The sequence below is a fragment of the Bos indicus x Bos taurus genome, chromosome 2 (genome assembly GCF_003369695.1).
Source record: "Bos indicus x Bos taurus breed Angus x Brahman F1 hybrid chromosome 2, Bos_hybrid_MaternalHap_v2.0, whole genome shotgun sequence".
In the NCBI taxonomy this organism is placed as follows: domain Eukaryota; kingdom Metazoa; phylum Chordata; class Mammalia; order Artiodactyla; family Bovidae; genus Bos; species Bos indicus x Bos taurus.
Genome location: NC_040077.1, coordinates 71,601,233 through 71,614,981, shown reverse-complemented (window position 1 = coordinate 71,614,981; position 13,749 = coordinate 71,601,233). Strand labels below are relative to the sequence as shown.

The window sequence follows — 13,749 nt, the reverse complement described above, 5'->3', positions numbered from 1 at the left end:
CTTGAAAATGTCATATTATTTTATCAGTAGGCATCTAGTCCGGAACCAAGGTCGCAGACCTGAGATTTCTGGTTTCAACCAAACTCCAAGTCTCCGACCTTCACTTCCAAATGCAAGTCCTGGAGACTTTTGCCGGAGCTGGATGGCAGGTAACCATACTTCAGTGAAACAGCCTACACCTGCACTTAGTCCTGCTCTCACAGGTACAGCATCTCACGTGGTGAATCCTCTGAGGCCCCGCGACTTAAGACTCTTACATCGAACCTTCTTTGGTTCTTTTATTTCCTTGTCCTAGAGCAGTTGAGTATTTGCAGGTTAGACTGGATCAAGACTGGCATGGGAGCTGGGTTACACTGAGCCTGCAGGCAAAGTGATCAGTGCCAGTAGTTCAGAGAAGCAAAGGGAAAGCAAAGCTTTGAGGACTAGTCAAAAGGAATTGAAAAGGTAGGACAAAGACACAGTGACTCATTAGACAAGACTGGAATGGGGCAGTCTAGGAGAGAATAGCTCAGGGAACTAGATTTAACATTTGAGAATTATGAAATCTGCAGTCTCTGGTGATTAGGAACTGAATGATGAAGTTGAGAATCTGGGGAATTCCTCATGGTGTTCAACCGGATATCCATACTTCAGACATGCAGACAGATAAAGGGTTGATAATATACTTAAAAGCTGCTGGTATACACTGCCCCCCCTCAAATTAAATGAAAGATGTATTTGTATTTATTATAGTTAACATATACTAAGTACATTTTCCCCTGCTGAACTACTAATAAGCATCTCATTAAATGTTCACAGAGGTCCTATGAGGTAGATATGATCGTCCTGCTTTTACAAACAAGGAAATTAAGGCTTACAGAGATAAAACAACTCACCCAAGGTCACAAAATTAGAAGTGGTGGAACCAAGTTTTAAACCCAGTCTGAATCCAGAGCTTGTGCTCTTAACACAAAGTTATAGTTGCACCTCAAAGAAAACAACTGCAAAAAGCAGGAGGAAACTTAATTTAAATCAGGGGTTTCTTAACCTGTAGCACGCACACATGGTACACATACTTTAAGGGCTTCCCAGGTGGCGCTAGCAGTAAAGAACCCACATGCCAGAGACCAAGGTTCGATCCCTGGGTTGGGAAGATCCCCCAGAGAAGGCCATGGCAACCCACTCCAGTATTCTTGTCTGGAGAACCCAGGGACACAGAAGCCTGACAGTCTTACAGTCCATGGAGCCCCAAAGAGTTGGACATGACTGAAGCAACTTAGCATGCATGCAAACCTGTAGCAGTGGACCCTTTTCTTTAAATGAAATGCTGCTCAGAAGCCACTTTTTAAGATAGACAAAAACTAAGCAACCCTATCTACTAGTATCTGAGGCTTCAACAGACCTTGTCAGAGCAAATGCTGAACATGACTATTTTCTTTCATTCCATTTTGCTTATAATGGTAGCATCTTAAATTCTACCAGAAACTGTTTATATTTAAAATGAACAGAATACAAGACCAGGGCTCTAACAACATCCATATTTACTTTAATTGATAATATATTCCTAATGCAAAGGTTTTTGATATATCTGAAACCAATAACTTGCCTAAAATGATCCAAAGTGGGGGCTAGATGGGAACAAGGACTTGAAACACATACTGTTCAAATTTTATCCACATAAAAAATTTATGGACAAATTACCACCCGTCTTAACTTTTGGATGTTAAAGAAAAAAGGAGAACCAGGAATGTGATTCTGTAAGTGTTCCAATGCCCAACTTTCAATAATATGCTTATCTTATTCTCTGACATTTTGGAAAATGTTATGTGAAGAGCAAAAAATGAAAATATTATACTTAAGTGCACTTTGCTGTTACAGGCATATTCTAACACAGCAGCAAAAGAGTTGTTAAAATTGTCAATCAAGCCAAGTGAGTAAAAACTTTCCTGACTTTCAATCCAGTCAGTTTTAAATTTCCTCATGAATGCTTCAACAACAGCAGTGATTTGATTTGCTTACTCTGCAGTCAAAACAGTTCTCTATTGCAGCCTTTAGCAATCTGTATCATAATAAAAATAAAATTTATGCATTCACATGCTCTGCTGATTACTTTTTAGAAATAACTGAACTTCCCTGTTACATATCGGTATTGTGGTATGAATTTATTTTTTTAAAAATCTGTTATTTTTAAAGTAATTTAGGGCTAATGATTATCTTAGAAAAATTACAAACTAAAAATAGTCTGATTTTCTGTGGAACATTTAAAGAAAGGAAGGAAATGGTAGGATGTAGTTTCAATCACCCCTGCCTTTAAATGGTAACTTTATTCTAAGCAATAAAACAGCCTCCTATTTGTTTCCACAATAAACACACCTGTGAGTTAATAGCATTTTCTCCTGTGAAGCAGGCAAGCTCACCCAGTGCCCCAAGCCAGGACTCACCTTAACTCCCATGGACTCATTTAAAAACCAGGCAACTGGTGAGCTAGCTCAACATCTATTTCCATGCACTACACTGAGACACTCTGTGCTTAATCCAACATATTGCTGGAACTCTTTTCACATTTGACCAAGGTAAAACTAAAATCTATGGAGTCCAAGTTGAAAAATATTTGCTCTAAATGGAAAAAAAAATATCAACAAAGCCTTGTCCAGGATACAAAGTTCTACAGACTGGCTCAGGTAAGAAAATCTGAGTTTTAGTTCTGTAATTTGGAACAAATGCTGTAAGTGTGGCTTTTTCTCTTCTATAAAGTGGGGTTATATACCTTTTCTATTTTATTGAGTTCTCTTGAGTAGAATAGTGAGATAATTTATGAAAAAAGCTGACTGTAAGCTACTAATGTTAGTTACTATTATTAGTTTACCATTATGCTTGTCTTTTCAGAACTCTCTCATTAAATTGGCCGAATTTCAGACGCAGTTATAGATTCAAAACTGAATACAAACACATAGGCTTCATAAAATACATGTCCAGAGAGAAAGCCCAAAACATCTGAAATTCTTGTGGACTGGGCAGGGGAAGCAAACACTCTGCATGGTTCCAGTCTATGCCAAACCTGCTTTTCCATTTCAGGTCAGGAAAAGACAACAAAGGTATTCTGAAGAGGGTAAGTGATTTGGGGGATTTGTGAATCTATACAATTCACAAAAGGAAATATTCAACTGTATGTGTATGCAGATGTGTATGTGTCTCCACGAAAACAGCCCTTCAAAACCCAGACTGAGACCATGTGGTCAGGTCCCGGGAGTGACACTGATCTGTCTATAATGAGATGGGCTTTGTCATTCCTCTATGTGGTCAGCTTTCATGTGCTGAAAGCATGTCATTCTAAAATTTAATCAGTTGGCATTTCAATCACATCCTTAATTATTGTACACTTCTTAAAATTTCAGAAATAGAAAATACATGCTTATTATTTACAAACAAAAAGGTTACAGTTATAATTTTTAAAGTGATAAAACATTATAAATTTCCACCAATCTTAACTCTCGTCCATCCACAGTGCACACAGGGCACACTCCACGGTGTGCAGTGTGTATCTTTCTATTCCTCCATCCTTTATAAAGTACACACACAGTCAAGATCTTTCATGCAGATGTACATTAGCCAGACTAACCACCCAGTGGTCTTGACAGCTTGGCTGCTTCCCTGCTGGCCATGCACTGAGGACAGCAGTGGCTCCTCTGGACCAGGCAGGCTTTCCTGGAGCACAACACTCCACCTGTTCTCCATCTTTCCATCATTTAGACCCACCCTTCAACCCTGATCACTTTCACAATATTTTAAACTTCTTTTTCCTTCTCAACAATTAATGGATCATCTTATCTATTATCTTACAAAGTATCTTTTTCCTAATTTGTACACGGTATTTTTACTTCCATATGAATTAACTGCATTATATGAACCAATAAATCAGGAAACTGCCTATTAATATGAGGTAAGCATGTTGGCATTAAACTGACATACTGAGTTATGAAGTTTAATTTACGCAGTTTGTAATGAGATAGAAATGAATTTTAGAAATGGTACATGCATGCTTTCTACAACTTATTGTCAGTGTGATCTTTTCCCTTGCTACTTAATTTCCCTCAATACTGCCTATTTATTCTTATGGCTCCCTTCCTGAAAAATATTAAGAAAATTCTACCTTTCATCACCTTACTGCCGGACCACAGTGATACATTAAACTACAGAAATATGTAATGGTATAAACTAAAGTTCAAGAATATATAGAGTCAAAAATAATAACAACAGTGATTCTGTGAAGTGAGGGGCCACCAAGACCTTCAGGAACATATAAGCACATTTACAATGAATTTTTAAAACATTGTACAAATAAAATCTTGTATCAAATACCATAATTTCCCAGATTATTTCAAATGAAATAATTTGGGGCATTATTATTTATAAGAAGGAAGCTAAATGAAAAAAAGCCTTACGGTGATGATTCCAAAACAATGCTATTAGCTTGTGTGGAAGATGGAGAGTGATGATTCCCGAAGGCCTCGCTCGGGGAAGCGTGGACCATGTGGCCCACCAGATGACCCACCGAAGATGGCCGCAGCCGGGTTCCCTCTTGGGTGAACGCAGAATTTCGACTATGAGAAGAGGAAGAGAAACTGAGTGAAAATGTGCTTTACCTCAGTATTTTCAAGTTTCTTAATTATATGATTGCATTAGAAAGTGGGTATGTGTTTTAAGACTAACCACATTTTACTAAGCTGAGTCTCTGACAAAGACAGTATGGGGTAAACAGAAAGAACACAGAATAGGAAGTCAAAGATCTGAGCTATAGTTAGCAATCTGCCATGGGGATTTTATCTGTTTCAATCATCTGTTATCTCTACCAACCTTAATGTTTCTGGGTTTTAGTCACTATAGATTTGCATCTTAAGCAGCATTTACAAAATAAAAGGAATAAATAATTCAGAAATATTTTTTCATATTTGGTCTGAACTCTTTTTTAATCCTTTAATAAATTCTTTCATTTGTAAATGGGGCTTTCTATAATTTCTAAGAATAGAGATATTGAACACAACATTTCCATCCTCATAAGAGACGCAGTCACTTTAAAATTTAGGGGAAAATTTTTTTTTTCAGATCATACCTAAAATTGTTTTATTACCAGAAAGTTTGACCAGAGTTAGTGACAATTAATTAACTCAATTGTCTGGTTTAAATTTCTTGTGTTTTCTACAATTTTCTGTAATTGTTTAGAGGGATACTGGAAACAAGAAAGGCTGGCTGGAAAAGAGACCAGGTTCGGGATCTTCTTCAAGCAAGTTGATTAGCCTTTGAATTTATATGCAGTCTATTATAAAAAAGATAACTTAGCAAGATACTGAGAAACTTTTGAGTCTATTTTGTTTCTAGTAGTAAGGAAGACAACATGCTATGAACCAAACTGTTTATGACCATACTTTACATCCAATACAGTAGAAATTTACTCTTAAACTGACACTCATCAGCAAAACAGCTTTTAGGATTTAGTGCACATTTATTGGGAGAAGGCAATGGCACCCCACTCCAGTGTTCTTGCCTGGAGAATCCCAGGGACGGGGGAGCCTGGTGGACTGCCGTCTATGGGGTCGCACAGAGTCGGACATGACTGAAGCGACTTAGCAGCAGCAGCAGCAGCACATTTATTGAACATTAATGTGCATAAAGTACGTCCAAAGGAACTTCTTTAAATATATTCCATGCAAAACTTCAAATATTTTTTGGGTTAACAAGAACAGTCAACATTCAACTGACACTCAACAGTCAACTGACACTCGTTTTGTTATCATTATCTTAATCACATACATATAATACAACACATCTGTTAACTCTATAAAATTAAGATAACATCTTTGGCCAGAACAAATGTATTATTATTACACCCTACACCCAAGCATCCAGCTTTTGTGAGAAATGCTAGGATGAAACATATTCACAGTAAATACTGAATATCTGTGCTCCTCAGCAGAGCTATGGCTGCGCCTGTGGGAACTGAGGCTGGAGACCACTGTTTCCTAGAACACAGACAGTCGCAACCCAGGAGCAGGGTAGGAGCTTAAGTAAGAAAATCACAGCACCTAGCATATTCAAGTAATATGTGGTCCCCTAGAAACTGTGTTGGAGACACACAAGGAAAAGGATTATGTCATCAACAACCATACCCCCAGATTTTAAGTCTACTAAGAGATCTTGATTTATTGGTCAGTAATCTGACTATGAAAGTCAGCTTTGTAGTTAAGGGAGCATTTTTATTTCCTGTTCTGCTTACATAGGGAGTTTCAAGATAAGAGAAAATAATGCCCTGGAGCAATGACAATCATACCTGAATGAACAATTTAAATTTTACATATTATGATGTTTAGCCCCTAGAAACATAGAGCCAAAAATTTAGAACCTAGCAAAACGTACCCCTGATGTACTTACTGGTTAGGTGTTCCTGGTGGAGATCGTGAAGGAAGGCTCTGTGTTTCTAACCTGTCATCAGATAGTGAATTTCTGCTGACTACTTCCCAATCCATTAATTTCCGTGCCAACGGTTTACTTGGGGATCTGGAGTAACAATTTAAATAATATGTAAAAATGTTTATTTGTAAACCCCAAACTATGTATCAAACTTTAAAAATCATCTTAATAGACTATAGTTTAGATGAGTAAACATAATGCTTTTACTTGTAAGAAATCAATGCATTTGGAAACTATTTACCAAACAATTTCTTAAGATAGTAAATCTGTTTACATGAAGAGAGAAGGCTAAGAAAAAGAAGGAAAGAGAAGAAGGAAGAGGAGAAAAAAGAAACAAAGCAAGGACAGTAAAGAAAAAAACAATGGAACAGCTGGTTAGCAAGTTTTCCCAGATACTATCAGTATTATAGGCATTATCTGTCTCTTTTCCACAGTTTCTGTGACTCTTATCTTGGGATGTTTTAATTCCTAACATATCATTTCCTGGGTGTCCTTAAACTGAAACCCTGATCCTCTGACTCAATGAGGACAGGACAAAAACGCTGTGTATATTTTATTTAAAATTTCCCCTTTTAAATACAGTAGGCTAGTGGATTTTTTTTCTTCTTTAGGAAACATTTAGAAAGTTAACTATTTTGTCTCACGGTGGGGCACAGCATATGTTTCTTAACTTTATATGGTCAGTTACTATAGTGATAAAGAGACTAAGTGATCTTTGCAGAGAACAAAAAACCTTAGAATTTTAGGTAAATTAACAATTGAAGTCATTTGTTATACATATTTAAAAAGTGGCCAAAGTTTATGAAACATACATGATATCTATTTAAATGCCTAGCTTTTTGACATGCAGAGTCATATGAAGATTAATGTAATGAATTAAGTAAATTACATAAAAATACATACTATATCATCTTCTAAACTCAGATAGTTTTATATTTCAGTAATAAATTCACTGATGCACCCATACCAGATTTAAAAAGCATGGTAATACTGACCAAGAGTACCCAAGAAATTTTACATACATAGTAGAAAACATTAAAATAATGAGTGGGGACCATCAATCCTAGCTTTGACCTTCCCTTAGACAAACCACTTAGGCTTCTACATCTAAATACCTAAATTTACTTGTAAAATATACGCTCCCAAGGTCCTTCCCTACCTTCTGAAATGACCTATGAGTATGTAAATTTTCAGTGCAATGTTTTAGTTTATTAATTTTACTAATTCACAAATAACTTTACTTCTGAATTCAAACCACACAAATGCTCTATCATTTCATGTACTCATAGCCAAAATATTTTTACATTGGCCAATGACATTGCTTTTTTCTCTTTTTATTGAAATATAGTTGACTGACATCTCCTTAAGAACACTAAAAGTTTTCTAAAAGAGAAGTAATGTTATCAATAAAAAAAAAAAATCATTGACTCAGATTTCACTTTTCATAAGTGAATTTGAAGTAATCTAAACATAAACACTTCCCATTATCATGAGTTTAAATTACAGGTTTTTCTGATTTGAAAATAACTCGGTATACTATTTAGCCTGCCTCATCACTCACAAAAAAGTAAATAATCTCATGTATTAGATTTTTTTAAACTGAAATATAGATTATTATAACACATAGTATTTATAGCTTTTCTATTAATGCTAATTCTTAATGTAATAAATAGATTACTCACATATTAAGAGTATTAAATGTAAACTGTTAAAGTGAGTCCACTAACCACAATCAGAGATCACCTATTTTCATTTTCTAAAAGAGGGAAAGAGTTACTTGAAGGAGGAAAAAAAAATCTAGTTATACTCACCTAATGTAAAGCATCAGAACACTTTACTGTTGTTAATAAACTAAACATGGATGGAAATGCTTTGCATTTAAAACTAAATTTCAAGGTATCTTATTTTATTAACAGTTTCAACCTCAGGGACCCACCCACTCAAGTTTGCTGTCTATGTTTCCTGTTCAGTGTGGAAATTTCAGAGAAAAAAATACCACACTTCATCAGTGTTTGCAATGTGGTAAATTTATTTTCTGACCATGGCACCTTATTTTTCTGTTGCATGGGAACATTTTTTTGTTTTTTTCTTAGATATTATATGACAATTGAAAAAGTCTGGAAGCAATTCAAAGAACTGATGTATCAGAAAAATAAAATAAATTAATATTTATTATTGCTGAAAAAGCAATCTTACATAAAAAAGTGTAAGGAGAAACCTTTTCTATCTATTTATACTGCCAACTGAAATCCCAAGGAGTAGGCAAGGACTCTAGAATTCTCTAATACGCTAACAGAATAATTAAATAATTGCTAAAAACCTCCAGGGTATTGTGATAGATGTGCATCAGATTACCACAATCCCAGAAAAGCTTAGTCTTTCAGAGCTAGTAAGATCATTAAAACAGTACTAATAAAAACCCCATCCTAGTGAGGACTTATTATTTCAAAGAGGATTCATATAATTCCAGCACAACAAAAGAAACATGACACTTCTTTGGAGCCCATCATATTGGAATTTTAGTTCTATTAGTCACTGAATAATACGTATTTGTTTTATAAGATAACCAATTAAAATAATTTCACACTTAATAATTTCACACTTTAATTATGTATATATAAAACAAAGAACTATCTGACCAGTGATCTTATTACTAAGTGAAGTAAGTCAGACAGAGAAAGGCAAGTATCATACAATACCCCTTATCACGTGGAATCTTCAAATGAACTCATTTACAAAACAGAAACAGACTCACAGACTTAGGAGAACAAACATGGTTATCAATGGGGAAAGCTGAGGGGCAGGGTTAGATTGGGAGTTTGGGACTGACATGTACACACTGCTATATTTAAAATAGATAACCAAAAAACCTCAGATAAGCAGATGACACCACCCTTATGGCAAAAAGTGAAGAGGAACTAAAAAGCCTCTTGATGAAGGTAGAAGAGTAGAGTGAAAAAGTTGGCTTAAAGCTCAACATTCAGAAAACTAAGATCGTGGCATCTGGTCCCATCACTTTATGGGAAATAGATGGGGAAACAGTGGAAACAGTGTCAGACTTTATTTTGGGGGGCTCCAAAATCACTGCAGATGGTGACTGCAGCCATGAAATTAAAAGACGCTTACTCCTTGGAAGGAAAGTTATGACCAACCTAGATAGTATATTCAAAAGCAGAGATATTACTTTGCCAACAAAGGTCCATCTAGTCAAGACTATGGTTTTTCCAGTGGTCATGTATGGCTGTGAGAGTTGGACTGTGAAGGATGTGTGCCGAAGAATTGATGCTTTTGAACTGTGGTGTTGGAGAAGACTCTTGAGAGTCCCTTGGACTGCAAGGAGATCCAACCAGTCCATCCTAAAGGAGATCAGTCCTGGGTGTTCATTGGAAGGACTAATGCTAAAGCTGAAACTCCAATACTTTGGCCACCTCATTGGAAAAGACTCTGATGCTGGGAGGGGTTGGAGGCAGGAGGAGAAGGGGATGACAGAGGATGAGATGGCTGGATGGCATCACCAACTCGATGGACATGAGTTTGAGTGAACTCTGGGAGTTGGTGATGGATAGGGAGGCCTGGTGTGCTGCGATTCATGGGGTCGCAAAGAGTTGGACACGACTGAGCAACTGAACTGGACTGAACTGAACTGAACTGAACTGAAAGGCTTACTGTATAGCACAAGGAGTTCTGTTCAACATTCTGTAATAACTGAAATGGAAAAAGAATTAATACTTGTATGTATGTAACTGAATCACTTTGCTGTCCACCTGAAACTAGCACAACATTGTTAATCAACTATGCTGCTGCTGCTGCTAAGTCGCTTCAGTCGTGTCCGACTCTGTGCGACCCCATGGACGGCAGCCCACCAGGCTCCCCCGTCCCTGGGATTCTCCAGGCAAGAACACTGGAGTGGGTTGCCATTTCCTTCTCCAGTGCATGAAAGTGAAAAGTGAAAGTGAAGTCGCTCAGTCATGCCCAACTCTTAGGGACCCCATGGACTGCAGCCCACCAGGCTCCTCCATCCATGGGATTTTCCAGGCAAGAGTACTGGAGTGGGGTGCCATTGCCTTCTCCGTAATCAACTATACTCCAATATAAAATAAAATTTTTTTAAAAATTTAAATAAAATTGAAAAAATAAAACATATTGGGAACCACTCTGGGAAAAAAAGAACTAAGATGCAGATGTAACTATCTGCATATTTCTCAAAATCTGATATGCTCAAAATATTAAAGCATTAACACATACAAATAAAGGAAGTCACTTGCATGTGATATTAACATATAATACATCTATGATTTGGTATTCATATTAGAATATCATATTACAATAGAACCAGTTATGAAATCATGTTCAGTGTTTTTATAAATATCAAGCAGCAAAATAGTTAAGCTTCTTGTTAGGAAAAGAATAAAAAAATATAAGTATTTTGTTATGGTGCAGTTTTAACAAAGAAGAATCAGGAAAGTATTTATTTTGATTTTAACAAGTCTGAAAGGAGTGTTGCAAAAAAGTTATAGTACTAAGAACTAGAATAAACACATACATTCTAAGTTAAAGCAGAATTGATAGGAAGTAAATTATTTCTTTCTCAAGAGCAATTTCAAGGAAAATTATTTCAAATTAACATTCTGCTGTTCATTTTACCTTTATACAGGTCCTTAGAATTTTCTAACTGGAAACAAGGGTATCTATGACTGTAGAAAGGAGGAATTTGAATAATTTCAGTAGGCATATCTATTAGGGTAGATAACTTAAGTGTTCTTACTTTCTTTTTTTCTCCTTTCTGAATAACCAAAACACTAACATGACACTAAGATTTATATTTAATAGAGAAATAGACAATATTTCCACCAATAAATCTAAAAATAAAAGCAAAAAAAAAATTTCAAAACTTCTTTGAACAAATGCCAAAATGAATTATATCATTCCAATTCAAGTTAAACTTATCACAGCAAAATGCCTATAGCCCTGACCAGCTAAATCTTTCCTATCAAGGCATTTTTCACCAACAATTTTCCAGTTGGGTAGATTATTCATACACAAATCAGGATGAAGGTAAATCAGGAAAGAAGAAAAAAAAAATTAAGTAAATTTTATTATTCGAACACACAAAAATCATGTTTTAATGATTTTATTTTGTTTCAAATGTCCTTACTCAAAGGCACTTGTAATATTATTTATTTTTACAAGCATTCCAGGAATACTGCTGGCACAGCCTCAGATTAAGTAATGACTCCTGACTCTGGAGGCAGATAAGTGGCAGAACAAAGGGAAGAATCTTAGAGTTAAAGCTACAGATTAGGCTAAAAGGACTTAGCTGTTTAAGATTTACTGACATAAATGACTGCAGATTTTTCAACATTGAAGAAAATTCCTATGATACGCTGCAGAAAAACAAGCAAGAAAAAGCATGAAACAATTTTTGAAACAAATATAGACATACATAGAAACATCTCGGTGAGCGTATATATGGTAAAATTTTGAACAGTAAACACTGTTTTGGGGTCAAATTTTTTCTTTACATTATTTGACATTGTTGGAACTTTGAAAAAAACTGAACTATCATTTATATGAGTAGAAAAAAATAAAGCAATTTATACTTTTAGAGGAAAGAAAAAAGAAACAAAAAACTTTTTACTCTAGAAACACAAAGCAGGGAGGTCTTTCGGATAAAGACTAAGAAGAAAATTAAAGTCAAAAACAAAATTGCCTAATTCTCATTTATTAAAACTCTCAGGCCTCCACTGGCAGCAGACTCTCAGCACAGGAACTCTTTAAAGAGCTGTGGCTACTACGGTGAATAAGACTGAGGAACTGCCATCCTCCTAGAGTTGACATCCTACTGCAGGAGACAGACAATAAATAGGATCATCGTTCACATCTGTGGCAGGGAAGGAATCAAACATTCACCTGTCTGATGCAGAACAGCAAAAACTACTGCAAAGAGGTTAAAAGTATGGTTAGAACCTAGGATACCTGGTTAGAATCTTGTCTGCATCCCTCACTATCTATATAACAATCTCAGGTATGTTGTTCAAACTTACTCAGTTTTCTCATTTGGATTAGATTTATTACAGTAATTCACTGAGTTTGAAAACTGTGAGTTAACATATAAAACCTGACTGGTACAGATAAGTACAAAATAAGTATTAGCCATTATGCGATTACCTGATCACCCTCTTTCCATTCACACCCCATACAGTGATCCTACCCCAGCAGCCAGGATAATCTTCCACCCTCCCCTATATTTTTATTTTGACTATTTCAAACATAAACAAAGTAGAAAGAAAAGTTTGATAAACTCCATGTACTCAGGACCCAGGTTTAGCAATCATCATCATGAGAATCTTGTTTTGCCTTTCCCACCAATTATTCTGAAGCAAATCCTAGAAACCATATATGATATTTGGAAATATTTCAGTTTATCACTCCAAAGCATGAGAATGCTACCATATTTTTTAAAAATATAAGTCAGTTTACATCCCTCCCACGCTCTCAGTCCCCGTGGCTCCTACTTAAGACTCCTAAGTCCTTACCATTCCCAGCACAGGGCCACAGAGACTCCAGCTGCCGCCTGCCACTTTGACCATTTCCTTGACTACGGCCTTGCACACTCTGGCCCATTATGGGCTCCAGCTTCACGGCCTTCCCTGCCACAGTCCTTTACCTACTGTAGGTCTCTGTGCACCAATTAGAGTTTAAACTTCATTAGACTCAAGATGTCTATCTTGTTCTTCACTGTATTTCCAGGGCCTGAAATAATGTTCAGCACAGTAGGTCTTCAATTTAATATTTGCTGCCACCAATCTGGTCATTCTCCCTCATCAGCTCTAATTATGTAATCATCTACTGGATAATACTGTTAGATTACTGCTCAGACATCTCAAACTAGACCTGTGCAGTTTAACTTTTCTATCACTATCCGTTTTCTCCTGTAACTCCTGTCCAATTTGCATCACTCCAATCTGGTAGTCTTTTCCAGATACTCCTGTCTCTCACATACCTCTACCAACTGGTCAAGGATTTGTGCTAGCTCTACCCACAAAGTAAATTCCTCAAATTTGTTCCCAATTAATCATTTCATTGCCAGTGTTTTAGTTCAGGCCTTGGCTATTTTCATTTGGATTACTGCCTAATTGGTCTCTGGGTATCCAGTCTTTACTTCCAAATCATTTTCTGTCCTTACTCATAAAACTATTCTCTAAACCACAAATCTGATCATGTCATCTCACTTTTAAAAACCAAATTGGTTATTTATAGATCTTAAAAAATGAAGATAACAAAACAGTACCCAAATAAAAAGCA

At 36.1% G+C, this 13,749-nt stretch overlaps 1 protein-coding gene across 4 annotated transcripts in view; it reads right to left on the bottom strand.

Moving 5' to 3' along the window:
- PTPN4 (protein tyrosine phosphatase, non-receptor type 4) overlaps nucleotides 1–13,749 on the bottom strand; it is a 190,748-nt gene that overhangs the window by 49,103 nt on the left and 127,896 nt on the right. For all 4 annotated transcript variants that reach the window (XM_027562478.1, XM_027562489.1, XM_027562499.1 and 1 more), the window contains 2 exons: nucleotides 6,406–6,531; nucleotides 4,422–4,580 (listed from right to left, as the gene is read on the bottom strand). In XM_027562478.1, coding sequence (XP_027418279.1) covers nucleotides 4,422–4,580; nucleotides 6,406–6,531 — 285 coding nt within the window. The remainder of the gene's footprint in view (nucleotides 1–4,421; nucleotides 4,581–6,405; nucleotides 6,532–13,749) is intronic.